The sequence below is a fragment of the Macrotis lagotis genome, chromosome 2 (assembly GCF_037893015.1).
Source record: "Macrotis lagotis isolate mMagLag1 chromosome 2, bilby.v1.9.chrom.fasta, whole genome shotgun sequence".
In the NCBI taxonomy this organism is placed as follows: Eukaryota; Metazoa; Chordata; class Mammalia; order Peramelemorphia; family Peramelidae; genus Macrotis; species Macrotis lagotis.
Window position 1 is genome coordinate 46,026,545 of NC_133659.1, and position 22,973 is coordinate 46,049,517.

The 22,973-nt window shown below is 38.1% G+C and overlaps 1 protein-coding gene across 7 annotated transcripts in view; it reads left to right on the forward strand.

Moving 5' to 3' along the window:
• TTLL7 (tubulin tyrosine ligase like 7) overlaps positions 1-22,973 on the forward strand; it is a 244,448-nt gene that overhangs the window by 113,101 nt on the left and 108,374 nt on the right. For all 7 annotated transcript variants that reach the window (XM_074221808.1, XM_074221809.1, XM_074221807.1 and 4 more), the window contains exons 11-14: positions 3,023-3,170; positions 3,264-3,337; positions 13,603-13,738; positions 16,882-16,968. In XM_074221808.1, the coding sequence (XP_074077909.1) occupies positions 3,023-3,170; positions 3,264-3,337; positions 13,603-13,738; positions 16,882-16,968 (445 nt within the window). The remainder of the gene's footprint in view (positions 1-3,022; positions 3,171-3,263; positions 3,338-13,602; positions 13,739-16,881; positions 16,969-22,973) is intronic.

The window sequence follows — 22,973 nt, forward strand, 5'->3', positions numbered from 1 at the left end:
TAGATTCAGCATTTGGAAACATGGAGCTGAGCATCTCTGTTCTATACACTGACATACCTTGCTATATAAAAATTCCTATTTTTAGGACAGTGTTGAGAAACAAACCATTTAATTTCATTCTGTGAATCACAGTAATTACATTTGTGTCTAGAATTGCAAAAGCACAACATGCTTTAATAAGTCATGTGACATTATTCCAGAAGCCTACGTAGTGGGAAAATTATTCTGCAGAAGCTGACCCTGGTTGTGGCTTGGCATATTTGTTTCTATTTCTATTTCTCTTCTGTTTATGTTTTTCAGAAATGTCTGTCATAAAGTATTTGGGTAACTTTTTTCTAGGGATGTTTTTCTCTTTAATGCTTCCATGGGGATATTTGTGTGTAGCTGATGGTCCCTCTTTTTGCTCCTGCCCTCTTTTTATTTCTTCTTCCTTATCCCCCTTCTGCCTTTGTGTTCCTTATCTGTCCATAATGTGAGAGAGTATTGAATTATTATATTTATTAAATCATGTGTCCATTTTCCTAAAACTTAAGACAATTGAGTTGAATATATAAAATTTCAGGAAAAAAAAGAATTTTTTTGTTTGTTTATGTGTGGTCTTTGAGTGACTTGTGAAATGACTAGAAAACAGATTCCCTCCCTCCAGTTTGAACTTTTTAAATAAAGAAGATAAGTATATCAGCCTGATAGGTCTAATCAAGTCAGATAGGTCTGATCCTAGGGGGTGCAGTGGATAGAGTACCAGACCTGGAGTCAGCAGGACCTGAGTTCAAATGTGGCCTCAGACACCACTGACTGTGTGACCTTGGACAGGTTACTTTACCCTGATTGCCTCACATCCATGTCATCCCCAATGGTCCTGATTCATATCTAGCCACTGGACCCAGATGACTCTGGAGGAGAAAGTGAGACTAGTGACTTAGCACAGCAACCCCACACTCAAATCCAGTTCACATGCTTTTCATGGCATCACCTTCATGATGTCACGGTCTTCTTTGAGAATGAAGGATGAACATCATCGGGTCTGATTCAGAGTTTTAAACTGAGTGGGTTTTCATTCATTCAGAACCATCTATACTTGACCCAGCAATATGCTTACATTTTCCTTTCTGTTTGAACAATTGATTTGTTGCCTGATTCCCTCCAGTCTTCAATATTTCTGCCTCTTGGCTGGCTATTTGTAGCCCTTTGGAATACAGTGTTTGGGGGGGGGGGTGAAGGGAAGTTGACTGTTCTCCTTACTTTATTATTGGTTTAGAATTTCTTGACATGATAGACTGCCACCCATCTCTCCCTTAGCCCTGAACTGTTGTAGAGCTCTTCATTTGCCATAGCATTACATCATCCAGTTCTACACATCATCCTGGTCAAGGTAAAACTGTGCCTCAGTGCTTGCTCCTGCTACAATAACATGCCCCAGGCCTTTCCAGCAGGGCTGATGGGCATCCCTTTATGAACTATGGAGCCCAACTCTTACTGGGCAGGCTGCAACTTCTCTTGAAGCTGGGATACCACACTGACAAGCACAGAACCCCAAAGCTACATAGTGACTACATGGTCACTTTGGATTCCAATTCTGTTTTTATAATTAAGGAGCTAGAGTAATCCCTATGGGTGAGCTCTACATACTTTGGGAAGATAGACCCCTTACAAAACCCCATTGTGGATGTTCATTGTGCATTGTTCTGGCATTTACTTGATTTCTTGTCTGCATCTGAGTTTTCCCTCTTCAGAGTTGTTGACATACAAAGAATTCCCATCTCCTTCCCCTTTTGGGAAATACATTTACTTTCACCCTTATTTCTAATAAAACACATGCTTGTTGGGGGCTTGCTGTATGAGGGGCCTGTGCACAGTCCCATATCCATCATAGAGAATGCTGATAAAGACATGCTCTGGAACCTCCAGCATGGCGGAGGGCTGGACAGCAACCTGAATGACAAACAGTAGCAGCTATTGGCACTGGGTTTGAGTCCTCACCCAGATCCATCCTAGTTTGTCGACCCTGGGCCAGTCAGTGGATCTTCTCTCTAGGACTGTTAAGTTGTAGGATCTGTACAAGGAGTTAGTTTTGCTTGAACCAGGAGAATTGCAGGTATGTATTTCCACTGAATATACACACATGCATATGCACCCCCATACATGTGCATATGTACCCCCAATCACCCCCACAACCAAAACTAAATGACCTTCATACAGCCTTCTCAGGCAATAAAGTGGTTTCTCTTCTTTGGTCCTCACAGCAGCCCCAAGAAGCTGGCACTCATATTATGGTCCCTATTTTGCAAATGTGAAAACAGAGGTTTAGAAAGATGTACTTGTTTGGGTCATAGAGCTGATGAGGATTTGACACAAGATGTGATCATGGGTCTTCTTGACTCCAGGTCTAGCAGCCTACTGATGATAGCATAACTATAATAAATATATAATAAATGAATGCAGAGGAGAGGTAAAAATGAGATGATGTATGAAGTTTGACATGTGGGATAGATGGAGATCATTAGCCAGGGGGTCAGTGAAACAGACTTTCTGGACATGGTTACATTTATTTTGGGCTTTCACAAGTACTAAAAAGTGAAAGGGAGGTGGAGGTGGGAGGGTGGGTGGCAACTCAGCACAGTGGGGCATTGTGTGACTGGTCACTGAATGTGAAATCTTGACTATAGCATCCTAGATCAAAGATCATCTAGTTCTATCTAGTCATTTTACCAATGAGGAGACTGACACTCGCAGAGGGTAAGTGACTTGTCCCAGTTCATACAAACAAGTAGGAATGATATTCTTTTTTCTTGAAGACACTGGACTGTGTGTGGGTGGCAACACTAGAAAGCATCATGATAGGAATAATTATAATTGGTGCAGATGTGTCTTGTCCAAAAAGGGACTTAAGGTGATGTTCAACCAGTTCATGAGAAACAAATCTTATTTATGTGACTCCCATTCCTTGACAGACCTAAATATGATGAAAACATCATCTCACCACCTTTAATTCTACTAACTGTCCATGTCCTTCATATTGTAGAACAAGTGATAAAAGGAGAAACTTGGCTAAACAAAAAGCAGAAGCTCAGAAGAGACTTTATGGTCAAGGAGCAGTGAAAAGGCTCTCACCAGGCTCTTCAGACTGGGAAAAACAGCGACATCGTCTTGAGAGAAGGAGAGAGGAGTTGGTATGATAAGCTTTAACAAACATCTGACACCCCCTCAACCTCCTATTGAACATGCCATGTCAACTTTCATTTGTGACATTTCTTAATTTCTAGAAAGAGAGACTTGCCCAGGTTCGTAGGCAGGTATCCAAAGAAGAGCATGAAAATCGTCACATGGGGAACTACAGGTAACACTACCTTCTGATTTCTTGGGTGATGGAAAGACTCGTTAAGCTATCGGCAGACATATATAAAGTGACAGTTCTGGGCCAGGCCTCTACCTCGGTCTCCAGGCAGGACAAAGTCAGGGAACTTTAGCCTTTTTGGGGGAAGGGGGGTTGTCTTTTTTTCCTGGTTCATTTTTCAAATTCTTAATTTCATATTTAGTCCAAAAGTACCTTTTTAAAAATTTTATCTCCTTTAAGTTACCTGGGAACCTGAAAGTATTCTTGAATTGGGATAGTAACATTTTGCCGTATGCAGGAATCAGAGGGTCCTGTGTCAGCTTTCCCACTGACTCTTTCCTCTCTGGTCTTTATTTGATTACATGAGGCTTAATTTGGCCTGGGGCAAGATTCAGGCTGGGGGAGGGGTGGATGGACAGTGTATGGCTGGTCACTCACCATTGTGTCTTACACTGAGAGCCTGAAGAGCTCTCAGAGGTCATTTAGGCCAAACCCCTCATTTTTAAGATGAGGAAAATGAGACCCCAAAATGGAAAAGGCTTTGATTGTGACCCTCTCTTCACTCAGACAGAAGTGCTGTAATTAAAATATGTGAGGTTTATGTTTTGTAGGACTGAATAACTGAAAAATGTTTGATAGAACCGAGTTGAGGAGCTGTCTTTTGATTCTGATGCCTTGGTTTTTATCATGTTCATTGTTTCAATTTCCAATTCTAGCTTTATTTAAAAGCTTCACAGAAGTACAGGTCCTTTTGTCAGAGCCTTCTTCTTGAATACTATATGGCTTCCACCTATACAAGTCACAGACTTCACCCCTTCATCATTTCTGATGTATCTGTGTCCTCCCAAAAATCTCCCAAAGAGGGAGGACCCACCTGGGACAACAGAGTCCTTGTAGATCTCAGCTGAATTACCTTAGGATAAGAGGTGGAAAATGAAAGGAAGGGGGAGGCCAGGCCTCCCTTGAGTCCCTCAGATGGGCAAGGTTAACAACTTGGTGGAGACAATGTATGTTCCCATAGCTAACAGCTGAGACCAGAGGGAGATGAAATTGGTAGGCTGAATAACCTAGAGCTCCCTAGACTTGGTATTGTGCTTTTACAGGTAAAGTATGTTTTGCCTTGGCCTTGTTTTTTTCCTTTGGGCCACCTTTGTAAAAACTTGCTGAAGGGCAGCTTAGACATTTACCTGTGCTTCCATGTTGATCCCTCTGCTCCCACAGAGAACCCAAACAGCTTGATGGTTTGGTTCTTGAGAACCAGTGGTGGTGCAACTGAGCTTTGTACAACTTCTAAATGAATCATGACAGCCCCTGGGACTGATGTGCTAGGGCCAAGCAGGGACAGCCCTTTGTGAGGAGGGGTCTTTTGCTGTGTCCCTTGCTGCAGAGAGCCAGTACAGAGCTACATACAGCTCTCTCTCTCTCTGCAAGAATGAGGGGAAAAGAAAGGAGTTCAGTGACTGGCCTTTCTTGCCCCCAAGGACCAGCCACAGTGTTCTGCTCAGTCGGGATGATAAGGGATGATGGGCCTCAGTGACTGAGGGTTTCACCCGGAGGTGAATGAAGTTGGCTTGGGCATGATCTGACTGATAACACCCATGGAGCTTAAGGATAAAGTGAGAACTTCTGATCTTTCCCTATCCTCTGCTTGGTGGGGAATGGGGCAGCCTCTGGAGATTGAGTCTTGATTACTGGGTGGCAAGATAGGATGGTAGGGAGGAGGGGGAAGGATAAGGAAGAAGTCTAGCCACTACTGAGAGAGAAGAAAGTTGAAGCAAGAAAGGGATGAGAGCTCCTTGAGCTGAAGTATCATGCTTGCTAACAATGATGACATTCTGTGAGTGTGTTATCATTCCTTTTTTATAGAGAAGGAGGCAGTTGTCCAAGGCTATGCATCAGTAGTGGCTGAATGAGGCCTTGAAGTCAGTGCTCCTGGTGCCCAAGTCCAACTGTCTTTCCTCTCCACCTTGCTGCATCTCCTGGTGGGGAGAGGGACAGCTTGTACAGGGAAGGTTCTGGAGAGGATGGGGGAGCAGACAGGGCCCTCCCTCGATGACCTGGGAAGTTGAGTTAGGCTTTGATCATGATCCCAGCTCTGAGCTCTTGCTCTGGACAACTGACTGGAGTCATGGGGACAAGAAAACTTCTGAGTTGTGTTTGTTAAGTCTCCAGTGCTACTAGCTGCTGGCCCTCAAACAGAGGCAGAGGCATATATCCAAACCCTGAGGCTACAGAAGCAGCAATGAAAAGGCTGACCTTCAGGGAGCTTACCATAGGACAGAAGTGATGTTGCAGGAGCTGCTTTCTGATTCTCAGGTCTTGGTCTTTTGATTCTATCACTTATGTCTGATTCTCTGTCAGAGAAGAGCACATGCAGAGGCAGTAGAAAGGTGAGATGACAGCTGGCTCAGAAGTTTGAGGTTATGGACTCAGTGTCCACTTTGATGCTGATTGCTGGCCTGTCCTTGGGTAAATCACCTGCTGACAAGGGTGTTGTTCCGGGGAACTCGGATGTCCCTTACGACTCAAGAATGATGATTCCTTGAGCTAAGGTGATTCTTTTGGGGGTTGGCAAAAGGGGTGCTGCTGGATACTGGAAGAATCAGAACTATGGTAGAACATGGTGCTGGAGTTGAATTTGAAGACATGGAGGTATTCTAAGAGGTAGAGAGAAAGAGGGAGTCCTTTTTAGATATGGGGGATAGCATATGCAAAGAGATGGGTAATGGAATATTTGTGTGAAGAACAATGATAAGGCCTATAATATATAAAATGAGTGGTAATAAGCAATACATTTGGAAAGGTAGTCTATGATCATATTGTGAAAGGTTTTAAAGGCCAAATAGAAAGAAGGTTATATATGGCTTACAGGTGATAGGGAGCCATTGAAGCATCTTGACCAGAGAAGTGATAATCTGTGCTTTAGGTACAACACTTGGCCAACTTGATAGAATGTAGATTGGAAAAGGAAGAGCCCAGAGGCAGGAGGTTGAGAGACCAGTAAGAAAGCAATTAATTGTGAGAGATGCTGAGAACCTCAACTAAGATAGCAGCCACACAAGGGATGAAGGTAAAGGATAAAAAATGAATTAGGGATGTAATAGAAAATATTTAAGACCTTCCCAGTGAGAGAGACTGAAGGATCAAGAAAGTCTCCAAAAATAGAGAGAACAAAGGTTAGCATGATTCCTGAGGTGATGGAAACTCTGCAGGTTGAGAATTCATCTGCAGGAATATCTTGCAAATAATTGTTGATAGCTCCTACCACCATCATTTATACACAAGGGCTTTGGCAAGAATCTGTTCATTGTTGTATCAGTTTAAGATGCCTTACTCATAACAGACTAGAACTTAGGTCATCCTTATAACAGAGCCTGATGATAAAACAAATGGATGTCAGCTAGAAGAGTCGTAAGTAAGGGGGGACTGACAAATACATATTCTGTCTGCTTAGGGAAGGGGCTGGGGGGATTCTGGAAGACCAGGTAAATGACAAGGAAGACAAATTGGAGGAGGATTACTAAGAAAATGAAAATTCGAGTGAGCCATGGTTTCTGGAAAATACCAAGGACAAGAAAAGAGGCTTTTTAACACACATGAGATGAAGCAAGAGGCAATCTAATAAAGGGAGAAGACCATTGCTTAAGACTCTTGGGGTAGAGGAGAGGAGAGAGAGATTATGAGAACAGAAAATGAAGATTTTTACTTCCATTTTCTGAACCAAGGACAGTGATTTTTCAGACTAAGACATCTGGGTTCATAGAGCCATCCACGACTCTTTTCTTCCCATCCCCACCTTACTTCCATAGGATCATTTTTGATCCCATTAGTTGGGAATTTTCAGTTCAGTACCTACCATGTGGCGAGTACTAGATTCTAGGTAGGGACACAGTGCTTTAAAATTTTACTGTGTTCTTTCTTGGGGAGTTGACAGTAGGTTGGGGACCACTTTTCTGAATGGGGATTTTTCTCTTCAAACTCCAGCTCAGGTGATGCCTCCTCTGAAAAGGCTAAAAATAATCTTTGTCTCAGGCTTCCAGACTCTTCTTTGTCTAGGCAGGCAGAATATGCATTTGTCAGTCCCCCCTTTATTACGGACTTTTCTAGCTAACACCCATTTATACACAAGGGCTTTGGCAAGAATCTGTTCATTGTTGTATCAGTTTAAGATGCGTTACTCATAACAGACTAGAACAGATTAGACTTGGGCTTGCTTGTCTTTGGACCAAAAGATAAAAGAGAGGGAGGCACCTGAAAGTGAACCTTTGTCCCCTTCTGAGCTGTCCCAAAGCCAAGTGGGTTGACTTAGTGGAAGTCTCTGGACAGAAGCCAAATGGTCAGTCATGTAATGGGACCATGTAGGAGGAGCACTAGTATGATCTCACTTGATCCTCACAACCACCCTGTAAAAAAGCTACTGATGTCCTTCCTTCTTCACAGAGGAGGATACTGAGGCAGACAGGTAAAATGACTTGACCAGGGTCACACAGCAATTAAATGTCTGAAGCAAAGTTTGACCTGAGGTCTCCCCGAGTCCAGGCCCAGTTCCCCATTGGCAGTCCCAGAGGGATGCTCAACTCCCCCCAAAGTCTTTGCCAACTCTGATTCTGGGTCGACTCACTAAAGTGGTTTATAGATTGTTTTGCATACTTTTCAGTATGTAACTGCAGATTTGCTTGAGGACTTTGATGTTATTTACAATCTGGGTTGAGTTTTTCCTAGGTAACCATAAATATAAAATAGCGCCAGCTTGCTTTTGTCCTTCAGTATGTCTGCTGGAAATATAATGAATAAAACTGGCCTTATTAAGCCTCATTCAAATTCTGTTTCTGCCGCTTAACGACAGTGTGGCCTTGAAGGGCGCCTTGTCTCGGCCTCTGCGACAACCATCCCGAGTCCACTCTGGCTCGGGACATCCAAGCCTATTCATATGATTGTTAGGGAACAGGCCAGAGGCATTGTGGTAGTGGAAGGAGCTCTGATGTTGGTGTCACAAGATTTGAGTTCAGGTTTGACCTCCAGGACTTGCTATCTGTGTGTGCAAAAGTAGGCCATGATGTCTCTCTTGAGCTTCATTTTAGGTGCCTCTGCCCCTGTAGGGCTGTTGTGAGAGTGGGGCGGAGGAGTGGCAGGGATGAGGGGCAGTGGGAGAGGGTCTGCAGAGAGTGCTCCAAAATTCTTAAAATGCCTTCTGAATGTTGGCTGTTGTCATGGTAGGCCTTGGACAGCCATCCCCTAGCCCAGGTTGGTGAAGACCCCAGCATGGCCTTTGTGTTGTTGCTGGGATGTGTTCTGGGACTGCCCTAAGGATGAGTTCATGAAGTGGTGCTGTGCATTTACTAGTTCACCTTAGTCTTTACCACATGTAAACCATGGGATCACTACTTCTACTTAGTACACACTTAAGGAGATATATTGTGAAAGATACAATCAACTATTTTCTTTCTTGATTTTTTTATTATTTTTAGGTTTTTCTTTTCATTTCTCTACCAGGTATGTATGGAATGTTACTCAGTTAAAACTTCCTTCTAAAATAAATAATAAGCATTTTAAATAATGATAATATATTTTCATAAAGATCCAAAATTATTATATAAAAATAATACTTTCCATGTTAACAAGTTTTTGCTTTAATGAGCAAAATATAGCAGAGTGGTGAGCATTTATTAATTAAATCCAGCGTAGATAGGTGATATGAACCAACCATTCCACTTTTTGATTGATTATTGATTCCTCATCTAAATCCCTAGAGTCTTCTGCCACATGATTCTGATAAATTCTGCTTTTATTACAGATAAACTCTTATTATCAACTATTTTGTCATCTCTTTCTTCTATCTCCTACCCTCTTCCAGTTAAGCATAGGGGAATCCTACTACTTCCTAAAACAGTCTGTTTGACATTTATATAATTCTGTTAGAAAAGTTTTCCTTTTCTTTTCAGCCAAAATCTTCCTCTTTGTAATTTCACTTTATTACTATGAATTTTTACCTTCTGTTGTCACAATAGATTTTATAGAGGGGGAAAAACACCTTAAAATTAATCTTAATGTCTTTTGTATCTTGGTTCATTGTTCTCCTCAGGAGAACATCCTTACTGTCATCCTTACTTAGAGTTGGGGCTTCATACATACTTGAATTGAATTGAATTGTCAACCTTTTTTTTTCTCTTCCAGTTATCCCCAAACTCTTTCCAAATATGATGTCATTTTTTGGAGCAATGGTAGCAGTTTCTAGAGAAAAATTAGAAAAGTTTATGTAGAAGTGAATTTTAATTGAGTTTTGTAGGAAACAAAGCATTCTAAGAGGGGGTGTGGTAGAGAATGAAGAATTGAGACACAGTTGGAGGCTGCCAACATGGATGTCTGAAAGGATGGTGAAGTCCTTGTGAGAAAAAAAGAGAGGTAGGATGGGGGTGGGGTGGTGGGAAGATAATGCCTTATATCTTGGACATTTTGAATTTGAAATTCAGTACAGATGTTCCTCTGGACCTCAGGAGAAAGACTGTAGCTTGGGTATATAGACCAGAATCATCTGCATAGAAATATAGAGTGGAATTAAAAGAAGGCCCAGTTCAAAGCCTTGTGGTATATTCATGTTTAGGGAAGATGCTATAGATGCTGCATTAGCAAAGGAGGCTAAGGAGAGAGTTCAGCAGATAGGAAGAGGCCTGAGAGAGAGCAGTGCCATGAAAACTGAGTGCCATGAGAGGATCAGTGAGACAAGGAGGGTATCAGAATTAAGAGGAAACATAATTCTAAGGTAAGTATTAGTGGTTAAGAAGTTATAAGATTTGGTGATTAGAAAAATCATTAGGAAAAATGTTAAGTTTGGAGAGTTTCAGTTGAGTGAGGTTGAAATGTAGACTGTAGGAAGGTTAAGAAATGAGTGAGAGGAGAAAAATCAAGGAAACCCTTGTAGATAGCTTTTTCCAGGAGGTTGGCTATGAAAATGAGAAGAGATAGAAGACTGTAACTTGAAGGAATGGCAGGATCTTTCAGGCTTTTTCAGGAGGAGAGAGAGTCCCATTTTATGGGGAAGATAGAAAGGATTACTGAAATGGGTTCAGTTTGATGGAGAAGATAGGAGGATAGAATAAAACTGTTGCTTACCAGGGTTCTTGGTGAAAAGGGTCACCTCTTTGTAAGAGGGCTGGCGTGAGGGAGGAAGGAATGGGTGATTATATCAAGGGTTTTGAGATGTAGAGAAAAGATTTTCTTCTCTTACTACTCTGTTTCTGTCTCTATCTTCATTAGACTGATTCTGGAAATTAAATGGCCTATTTCTAAGTCTTCATTTTCTTTGATCTCTCTTTTATAGTTTACCCATTGAATCCCCTCCCTCTTCTTTCATTGACATTCTTTACTTATTCACCACCTTTTTAACTATTCTTCCACTGTACCTTTTGGCTATCCCTCAAAATTCATGCCTTGGGACACAATAAAACTTGCCCTGTTTACAAATTTCTGGTTGTTTCCTGGCTATTTCCATCACAGCACATTCTTCTCTTAGAGAGCTCATCTATTCTTGTACCTTCATCTAATGGTTCTGTACGCAGAAAATCTCACCATTTTCCCTAATTCTGACCTCATACTTGATTTCAAATTCTGTATTTGCAGTCACTTCCATAGACTTTCTGACTATCTCATTATCATATTTTAAAGGATTTACACTGAACTCTTCATCATCTTCCACAAACTCAACCCCAATTTCCTTTCTTCTAATAATTATAATAAAAAGCATTTATAGAGAACTTGAGGAATTACAAAGGCCTTTAGAAACATTATTCTCAGATAGGATTTATTATCATCCTTATTTGACAAATGAGGATACTGAGGTAGCCAGAGCAAAAGTTACATGGCCAGGTTCAACCAGTCAGTAGCCTGTTAGGTACCACATGCTGCCAATTGTTAGAGATATAAAGAGAGTCAAAAGACAGACATTTACCTCAACAAGCTTGCATTCTAACAGATAAAAAAAACATGCAGAGGAGCTATTTACAGGATAAATAGAGAATAATTAATAGAGATAATGTAATAGAATTAAGAGAGGTTGGAAAACTCTTCTTGGAAAAGACAGGATATTAAGTAACTAAGCCCAGGAGGTCAGTATATACAATAGTGGAGGAAGAAGATTCTAGGCATAGGGGACAGTCAGAATAAATGTCTAGAGCCAAGAGATGGAGTGTTCTATTTATGTAACTGCCAGGTGGAGATTGAAGTCTGAGAATTTTGAAAGGTAGGAAGGGGTTAGATTTTAAAGGACTTTGAATGGCAAAGATCATTTTGTATTTGCTTCTCAAGGATAGAGGAAGCCACTGGAGTTTTTTGGATGGGAGGATGGGGAGGTATGACATGGTCAGGGCTGCACAGGTCATCCACACATGTCTGAGGGTGGATTTGAACTTGGGGCTTCCTGACTCAAAGTTCAGTGCTCTTGTCCACACCTAGCTACCCATGTTAGAATCAGTAGTGTCATTATTTTGTCTCAATAGCACAGTGGCCTCCTATGGCTCCTCCCCAAACTCCATCACCAGTATTTTGGTCATTGGCCAAATTTGGACTTTTCTTTCATTGGATCTCTTGTATTCATCTCTTGCTCTCCATCCTTCTTTGCATTATTATTCTAGCACCTAATCCCTTTATTCTGATTGCTAACTCTCTAGTCTCTCTCAACCTTCAATCCATTTTGCACATTAGATTTCTCCAGAGCTTAAAGATGTTCAGTTTTACCTCTTTGGGGAAGTCATAGACTCAGATTTAGATCTGGAATAGACCTGGCAGGTCATCCAGTGCAGCTGCATTCATTTTGCATGTGAGGAATCTGCGCACAGAGTGCACTGGTGTCTTTAACCAGAGACAACACAACTACAGATCTGGAGCTGTGGGGCATTGGGTCCAGTGTTCTAGCCGTGATTCTTTGCTGCCTTCATATTCAAGGCATTTCCTGGCCTGACTGTTTTCTATTTTCCAACACATATGGACACATTGAAAAGAATCTTGTTGTTTTTCTGTAATAATAATAATAATCTGTTTCTCTTCACCTCTGTGCCTTTGCTCCTGCAATTCTCCTTCCTTTCTGACTCTGCTCCATGACTCCCAATCCCATGTCTTTTTTGAGGCTGATTTCAAGCCTCCTCCTTCATGTGAGTTTTCCTCTAGGTTGAATTCTTTTGTCTCTAAATCACCTTGGATCTGCACTCTAGCATATAACCTATGTGTTGTCCCTAGTGGGCCCTCAAACATTTGTTTGTGGGCTTGATCATTTAGTGCTTGATTATTTACAGTTTGGTTTAAAATTTAAAAATGTAAAATTATTATTTGAAATCTTATGCATGCCATTTTCTTTCCATTCTTGTTGCCATTGCTCCATTTCAGACATTGTATAACTTTGGCTTTGTCCTGATTACCTAACTCAAGTTTCTTCTTCATTTTGCATACTCAAAACATCTAGTTCAGATAATGTATCCCTTGTTACCACCAGTCTAGAGAGAGACCGTATTGTGTGCCAGAAAATTCATGCCACTGTGACAAGAATTATGAGCTTGATCATAACAAAATAAGGAAGCTTAGATGGAGCTTGCTCTCTATTTTAAAAGGACAGGCTAATAGAATGAATTATGACTCATTCTCAGTGAAGCCTCCTGAAGGACTTATTTTTAAAATTTTTTTTCTGAAATTATCTGTATTATTATCTAGAATCTCCAGTCATCTCGTCTGTGAAGGAGATCCAGGCTCAGTTTATTATTGTTAATCAAGAGCTCACATCATAATATTGTGGAAAGTAATGGTGAGAATAGTATAAAGGTACCTAAAAGAAAAAGTCTCTCTTCCTTCATTGTTTAAGATTGCTTATTTCCCCCAGTAGACTGGTAAACATTCATTGCCTTTGAAAGGATTTATGAACAAATCTTTCAAAGCTTTTTTTTACAGCAGTCAGAAACTTGTAGTAACAAATAGTTAACAATATTACTTTGGTGTCATACTTTTCCCCAAACTGTTAACAGAGCTCCTAACATTCTTTTTCCTTACCTTTTAAATATCCTTTATGATTTTCTTGCATAAGAAGTTGAAGTAGTTAGTAAACATTTCATACAGGTTGGGCATTTTGTTAGTTCCTGAATATTCTTGATTAAGGGGTTGCTAGTTAAAAATGCTTTCTGTTTTCATTGAGTCATAGTATTTGATGGTAATTATCCAGATACTATTTCAGTGGCTACATTATATAGAAGGAGGCTTCTTTTTAGCATGTGTGTCTGCTATTATTGCAGGCGAATTTATCCTCCTGAAGACAAATCATTACTTGAAAAATATGAGCATTTATTGGCCACTGCCTTTCAGACATTTCTTTCGGGAAGATCATCTTTATTTCAGCGAGAATTGAATAATCCTTTAAAAAGAATGAAGGTAAGACTGTGTCTTCTTTAAATATGACCGACAAATGAAGCCAAGTAAACCTTTATAAGGTACTGTTATTCTTGTGTATTTCTCATCTAGCAAGTCATCTCTCAAACTCTTATTTTTAAATGGAAATGTGTCAGAACTTTGCTGGACAAAAGATTGGGGCCATAAATTGTTGCCAAAGGAAAGAATTCATACACACTATACTCCTGTTTGAAAAGGTTGTGGGTTATGTTCTTTCCAGACCCAAATGCACACACATGCCCTCTGATGACACTTTATCAGGAGCTGGCATCATTGGCAGCTTAGGAAGTAGGTTTTTGTGTGTGTGTGTGGGGGATTGTTTCTTCCTATGATCTCAACTGTAATTTTCTCTATTTAAATTAAGAAAAGCAGAAAATAATTTTTCACATTTAATGGTGAAGACCTTAAGCCTCCTTCTTTTAGCTTGGAATTTTTAATCTCTTTTTTTTCACCCTTTCACCAGACCACAAGAATTCTCAATTTAGGGAAACTTGCACATTTTGTTGGTAAAACCAAGTTTATATGAAAGCTGAAAACTTAGAAATTGTCTGGTTAATTCTTGCTCTTAAGTTAGTCTGTACTTGATAAGTCAGGACAAACACCCTAGGCATGGGGAAAATTCCTTGTCCTTCATTTGGACTTAGTGATTTTACCTCTTAACTACTGTTATTCTGTAGACAACTTGGCTAAATTATCTCATTGATTCAGAAGTTTATAACTGAAAAAGGCCTCATAGTCTACCTTCCTCTGAGGCTCAGAAAAAGTCTAAGCATAAATTCTACAAATATGGGCCATCTCTAGTTCTAAGAAAGTTTTAATTGTCTTTGTAGCTCAAATTGTACCCACTTAGTACTCCTGAAGCCAGACTAAATTAGGAGTGATTTATCCCAAGACCCCCTTTGAGGTGATTACAGAAAATGAGTGAAATCACCAGATCTTAGAAATATACAATTAATGTTATATTGGTATTTTCATTTTTATTAAGAACAAATAGTGCATGTTCACACACACATACCCCCTGTGTTTTGATTTTTTTAAATTAGTTTAAACTTGGCATAAATTTACTAGAATAGGAAATCTTTAAAACTCAGACTTGAGACCCTCAGAATTTGAATAATGACAATGAATATTATATTCCCTTTCTGTTTTCAGTTTACATTCTGAGTAGATAAAAGTATAACAATGTTTTTTATTCAGTCTTAGTGAAAAATAGGACCACATCACAAAATTCACAGAAGTACTTCTCATTTCAAGGATTTTTCAGCATATTGAATTATTTTATGAAGTTGTATCACATACAAATATTTATAAAAGAAAAGTACATTTTCTCCTTTGATACCACCTGTGTGAGTATTAGGCCTTACTTTTTTTTACCTCTAAAATGAGCATATTATTAGATGGTATCTTGGATCTTTCCAGCTCTGAATCTTATTTCATTTATAGAGATGACACTGTTGACCCCTGTGAGTACTTTGTTAGATACTTTAAAAAAATTTTTTTAAATGTCAGTTATATGTTTAGTGATGAGCCTCCTGCCCATTTTCTTGACTCAATCTCTTGTGAGCAGCATTTATTTACAAAAGTGACACACATTTGAGATAAAATGGGATACCTCACTTTCCTCCATGTCAAACTCCTGTCCTGTAGAAGATTGACATGGTCTCATCATTTTGATTTTAAAAAGGAAAAAAAGTAAAGTACTTTTTAAAACTGATTATCACATGATTTTACTCAAAAATATGTAAAAGGGTCTATTTGGGCCCAGCCCAAGGAGGAGATGTAGAATTGTTAATTATATTAGAAGTTAGAGAAATAAAGGAGTTAGAGAAATAAAGGATTATTTCAATTTGGGGAAGGGTATTTCAATTTCAACCACTTTTAGGGCTATATGAGCTCTTTAAAATCTTCCCTCCACAAAAAAAAATATATATTTTTAAAAAATCTAGAGTGGTTGACATAGATTTTATTTTGGAAGAGTTGTATCTCTTGGAGGAGAAAAAAATAGGTGTAAGAACAGAACTTAGGAGTGCCCCATTCATTGACATCTAAAGCTTATAGTCACCCATTGGAGAAATTGTTCCAAGAAAGAAAAGTTCCTTTTTAAATTTGTCCTTTTTTTCCTTTCTCAAACCACTATGAGACCTCTGTATATTGTTGTTCTTAGAGTTTACCTTGTGGGTCATCCCATACATGGAACTTTCTAACAAGTCCCCTGCATATTACAACAATCCAATCTTCTTGAATGGGACACCCAGATTCCATCAGTCCACACCAGAGGAGCACTGTCCATAGCAAATCATTTTTTAATAGTGGGGTTCTATCGTAATCAGTGGGTCAACGCGATAACACACAGAACAATCCATCACTCAGCCTCTCTTGATGTTGATAACTCAGATTATTACTGTTTCTCTGCTATGCCCACAGCCTGCGCCTCGTTGTATGTTCTGATGATTTTTCCTCCTGTCTTCAGAAAATATCATGTTGGAAGAAGCTGGATTATTGGAGCACAGTAAAGAAGACTCTCAATCCACTTGTGGACTGGTCTTACTAGAAATGAAAACATTTCATGAAGTTTCTAAAGATGCTATTGTAAAATTTAAAAAAAAACTGTCTAGTTCAGGTGTGCTAGTTAGCCCAGGACCTGAGGTTAGCCTGGCCTGAAGAGAAGCCACTAGACAACAAGAATCTGCAGGCGGTTGGGGCTTACTGCCATCTGATGGGATATCTAATGTAAAAAATAGTTTATGAAAATTGTGAACGGGAAAAATGGGGGTGAACTGCCAGGCTTTTGTTTTGTGCTACTTTTTCTAAAAAAATTAATAAAATAAAATTATCGGGCTGATTTAATTAATTGAAGTAAATGTATGTTTCAAATAGAATGCTACTGAAAAGACGATGATTCCCTTACCTCTTAACCCAATGTGTGATGTATTTCACATATGTGCTGGCTTTGGTTCGAAATTTTAGCAAAATGTTCTTCACCTGTAGACTTCTAGGGCCTTTCTTTGCCTTTTTCTTTAGAACAAACCATCAGATTTAGAAAATAATCTCAGAAATCCCTGGAATATTCTTGAGTAAGAAGTATCCACGAATTCATGAATGATTGATTCAATTTGCGTTTTCAGGAAGAAGATATCTTGGACCTTCTGGAACAGTGTGAAATAGATGATGAGAAGTTAATGGGAAAAGCTGCTAGGCCTCGAGGCCCCAAGGTATGTTCTCTTCTGCTTTGGGTTAAAGGTAACTGCTGCTAGATTGTGCAACATCTCCTACCAGCCTTGCCATGTTTAGCACGACATCATCAGTCTGTGCCCTAGAATGAGAAATCCTGGATCAGCGGCAGTTTCTGGGAGTGATGCTTTTGACCCATGAGTTTGTAATGACACAGCATCTGTAGGCTCTTCCTTCTCTTTCTGGGCCTGGCATTATCCTAACTGGGTCAGTCAGCAGTGGGGTACACTGAGACATCTTGGGACAAACATCCTTCTCCATCCCAATACCTGCTCCCTTCCTGGCCTCCATTGCAGCCATCCCCACTGGGGGTCCTCTGGAGGGAGAGCCTTGCTTGATGGTCCTGGCTTCTATCAGTTAAGACTATGGCCTGATTGTTTGGGGATAGGGTTGAATTTGGAGGTGAATTTGGAGCTGGAGACTGGCCAGAGGGTGGGAAAGATGGCATTGTTGAACCTAAAAGGAGAGAAAGTAGAGAGATGGAGACATTTCTGAGACATGCACTCTCCTTTTTCCTGTGTTTTTATCTACACCCACTGACATGCATGGAGCTGTAGTATATGTGGAGCTTTTAAGGTTTCAAATTCAAATTCCACCAGGATTTGACGTGCACATATATGCATCTGTATGAGGCCTCCCCAAAGTATGTGTTGTAAGCATACATCTGGAACTCTCTCATCTCCATCCATATATATATATATATATATATATACACATACACATAAATGTGTGTGTATATGTATATAGATACATTCATGTACACACACATAACATATTTGCTTATGTGTACATCAGCATGTATTATAGGCTATCCAGCAAAAAAAAGACATTTATTAAGCACCTCCTGGGTCACAGGAGGCTGAGAGTAGGGGATCTAGTTAAAAAGAAAGGCAGCTCCTGTCCTCAAGGAGCTTACATTCTAATAGACAGACACTCTGCAAATGGAGGCAGAGATATCAGAGGGGTAAGGGAGCACCAGAGAGCATCGTATTCCAGGGAGAATAAAACCAGATGCAAAGTGACAGGATCTGTTGTTGGGCAAAGGAGGTTGGGAGGAGTTTGGTCTCCACCTTCTAGACTTGCAACAGAGGAAAAGAAGAGAATGAAGGAGATAATTAGATGTCATATAATATACCACTTGTATTATAAAGCATGTTGTTATGTAATTTGAATTATTATAGTATATATTTATAATATAATTATAAATCTATTGTAATGTTATACTATATAATTATATCATGTATTATATTTTATGTGTACACATACACATACATAAACACACATGCAGAAGATATCCTAAAAGTACGTTTTGTTAATTGAAGTAAAAAATAAATTTTAAAAAAGGAAAAGATGACTGAGTAACCATTTCTGAGGGAAGTTGTAGAAATAATTCATAAGTGATTTTTATACATAAATTCACATACACATTCATGAATGTATGCATACATACATTTATATATAAATGCACCCATAAATAAGAAATCTTGTCTATTTACATTACACTACTCCATATATATTATATATACTCCTGTGTATATGTATATGTGTATATTATGTTTATTATATATGCACATAACAAATTCGTAGGGAAGATACTTAGGAATATGAGCAGTAGAAAGAAAAATTGATGAATGAGATTATTATAGGAAAAGAAGAGGGAACATTTTGAAAGGTCAAAGTCTGTTGATATATACATACATACATATATATATATATATAGTTTTATCTGTGTCCCATACTTGGTACAGACACCTTTAAACTAATGCCACTTTCTGACCTAAGAAATATTACTATGAACTGACATTATTGAAATTTTTTGTGGATGAAGAAAAATGGAATTTGGTCTATATTGATGAAAAAGAATTCACTCCATAGGAAATATTGCTGAATTTTGGAATAGAAATTCTTGGTTGTATAATAATCAACACTAATTGAAAACTCCCAGATCTTTAAGATCCATCTCAGTTTTGGCATTCTGTCACTGATAACTCTACATAAGTTGCAAAGGAATACATCTCACGTCTTAAGACATTGCTAGACAAGTTATGGGCATAAAATCTCCAAGCTTCTGAATTTGAAAGGATTTTAAAGGTTATATCCATCTCTGAGTATTTCTACAACTCCAAATGTATTAATTCTGCCTTCTCTTTTTTTCTTTCTTATAATTTAGCAAGTATTATCACTCTTCTACCTTCTTCATATATGCAGATAAAAAGAAACATGTTAACAATTATTTTTCATCATATTTATAATGGCTCTTTATATGATGGAAAAGCTAAAAACTAAAAGGGGATTACAATCCATTGGGAAACAGATGAACAAATTATGGTATAGGAATTAAACAAAATATTAAAATTTAGAAGAAATGATAAAAGGGATATTTTCAGAGAAACCCAGAAAAGCTTTTTTGAACTGATGCAGAGTGAAGTGAGCAGAACCAGGAAGAACAATTTATCCAGACATCTTTCTCTGCCTAATGAAACATCTACTTGTACACCAATCCTAAATGGTCTCTCTGAAACTTCTTTTCTTTGTTCTTGGTTCTTGGTTCTACCTTCTAGTTTCCTTCGTTCATATGATAGACTTTTATTTGAAAGTTTTATATCTTTATTGTACTGTTATTTTTCTTTAGAAAGATTTTAATTATTTTGAGTTTTATAATTTTCCCCCATTCTTGCTTCTCTCTCCCCACCCCCCACAGAATGCATTCTGTTAGTCTTTACATTGGTTCCATGATATACATTGATCTGAGTTGAATGTAGTGACAGAGAAATTATATCCTTAAGGAAGAAAAATAAAGTAGGAGATAGTAAAATTACATAATAAGATTACTGTTTTTCATCTAATTTGAAGGTAATAGTCTTTGGTCCTTGTTCAAAGTCCATAATTCTTTCTCTGGATACAGATGGTTTTCTCCATTGCAGATAACCCCAAATTGTCCATGGTTGTTGCACTGATGGAATGAGCAAGTCCATCAAGGTTGATCGTCACCCCCATATTGCTGTTAGGGTGTACAATGTTCTTTTGGTTCTGCTCATCTCGTTCAACATCAATTCATGCAAATCCTTCCAGGCTTCCCTGAATTCCCATCTCTCCTGGTTTCTAATAGAATAATAACATTCTATGACATACATATACCACAGTTTGTTAAGCCATTCCCCAATTGAAAGAAATTCACTTAATTTCCAATTCTTTACCACCACAAACAGGGCTACTATAAATATTTTTGTACAGGTGATGTTTTTACACTTTTCATAATCTCTTCAGGGTATAGACCTAGTAGTGATATTGCTGGATCAAGAGGTGTGCACATTTTTGTTGTCCTTTTTTTTTGTCCAATTCCAAATTGCTTTCCAGAAAATCTGGTTGAGTTCACAGGTCTACCAACAATGTATTCTTGTACCAGATTTCCTGCATCCCTTCCAACAGTGATCATTGCCCTTTCTGGTCATATTGACCAGTCTTAGAGGTGTGATGTGATATCTCAGAGATGTTTTAATTTGCATTTCTCTAATAGGTAATGATTTGGAGCAATTTTTCATATGACTGTGGATTGCTTTGATCTTCTCATCTGTAAATTGCCTTTGCATATCCTTTGACCATTTGTCAATTGGGGAATGGCTTTTTTTAAAATTTGACTTAGTTCTCTGTATATTTTAGAAATGAGTCCTTTGTCAGAAATACTAGTTGCAAAAATTGTTTCCCAATTTACTACATTTCTTTTGATCTTGGTTACAGTGGTTTTGTCTGTGCAAAAGCTTTTTAATTTAATGTAATCAAAATTATCTAGTTTGTTTTTAATGATGTTTTCCATCTCTTCCTTGTTCATAAACTGCTTCCTTTCCATAGATCTGACAGATAAACTACTCCTTGATTTTTTAGTTTGTTTATAATATTGCTTTTTATGTCTAGATCCTGTATCCATTTTTTATCTTATCTTGGTATAGGATGTGAGGTGTTGGTCTTATCTAAGTTTCTTCCATACTAACTTCCAATTTTTCGAACAGTTTTTCTCAGAGAGAGAGTTTTTATCCCAATAGCTGGACTCTTTGGGTTTATCAAATGGTAGATTACTATAATAATTTTCTGCTATTGCACCTGGTCTATTCCACTGATCCACCACTCTATTTCCTAGCCAATACCAGACAGTTTTGATGACCGATGCTTTATAATTTTAGATAAGGTTAAGCCACCTTCTTTTGCACTTTTTTTCATTGAATCCCTGGAAATTCTTGACTTTTTATTTCTCCATATAAATTTACTTACAACTTTTTCTAACTCATTAAAGTAATTTTTTTTTGGAATTTTGATTGATAGGGCACTAAACAAGTAGTTTAGTTTTGGTAGAATTGTCGGTTTTATTATATCAGATTGACCTATCCATGAGCAGTTGATGTTTGCCCAGGTATTTAAATCTGATTTTATTTGTGTGAGAAGTGTTTTGTAATTGTTTCAAAAAGCTTTTGAGTCTGCCTTAGCAGGTAGACTCCCAGGTATTTTATTTTGTCTGAGGTTACTTTGAATGGGATTTCTCTTTCTAGCTCTTTCTGCTGTATCTTGCTAGTCATATATAGAAATGTTGAGGATTTATGAGGGTTTATTTTATATCCTGCTACTTTGCTAAAGTTACTAATTATTTCTAGTAGTTTTTTAGATGACTTTTTGTGATTCTCTAGGTAAACCATCATGTTATCTGCAAAGAGTGAGGGTTTTGTGTCCTCCTTCCCTATTCTAATTTCTTCAGTTTCTTTTTCTTCTCTTATTGCTGAAGCTAACATCTCTGATATGATATTAAATAGTAGTGGTGATAATGGCCATCCTTGTTTCACCCCTGATCTTATTGGGAATGTTTCAAGTCTATCCCCATTGCATATAATGCTTGTTGATGTTTTCAGATAGATACTGCTTATTATTCTAAGGAACAATTTATTCCTACACTCTAGTGTTTTTAGTAGGAATGGGTGCTATATTTTGTCCAAAGCTTTTTTCAGCATCTGTTGTTATGATCATATGATTTCTGATAGGTATGTTATTGATATAATTAATTATACTAACAGTTTACCTAATATTGAATCAACCATGTATTCCTGGGATAAATCCTACTTGATCATAATGCATTATCCTAGTGATAACTTGTTGTAATCATTTTGGTAAGATTTTTGCATCTATATTCATCAGGGAGATAGGTCTATAATTTTCTTTCTCTGTTTTAACTCTTCCTGGTTTAGGCATCAGCACCATATTGGTGTCATAGAAAGAGTTAAGTAGAGTTCCATCTTCACTTGTTTTTCCAAAGAGTTTATATAGAATTGGAATCAATTGTTCCTTAAATGTTTGATAGAATTCAGTTGTGAATCTATCAGGCCCTGGAGATTTTTTCTTAGGGAAGTCAATAATGGCTTGCTGAATTTCTTTTTCTGAGATAGGTTTATTTAGATTTTTAATTTCCTCTTCATTTAATCTGGGCAACTTATATTTTTTTAAATACTCATCCATTTCACTTAGATTGTCAAATTTATTGGCATATAGTTGGGCAAAATAATTCTGAATTATTACTTTAATTTACTGGTGGTGAGTTCACCTTTTTCATTTATGATACTAATAATTTTGTTTTATTCTTTTTTTAAATCAAATTGACCAGAAGTTTATCAATTTTATTGTTTTTTTTTTCATAAAACCAACTCTTGGTTTTATTTATTAATTCAATAGTTTTCTTGCTTTCAGTTTTAGGTTTTGGTATGTTGTTTCATTTTTGTCATTATCTCTGATGAAATACTCCTTTCTATAATTTGTTGCTTGATCCATTCATTATTTAAAATGAGGTTATTTAGTTTCCAATTAGATCTGGGTCTATATCTCCTTGGCCTAGTATTGCATATGATTTTTATTGCATTATGATCTGAGAAAGATGTTTTTACTTTCTTCCTTTCTGCAATTGGTCATCAGGTTTTTATGCCCTAGTACATGGTCAATTTTTGTGTAAATG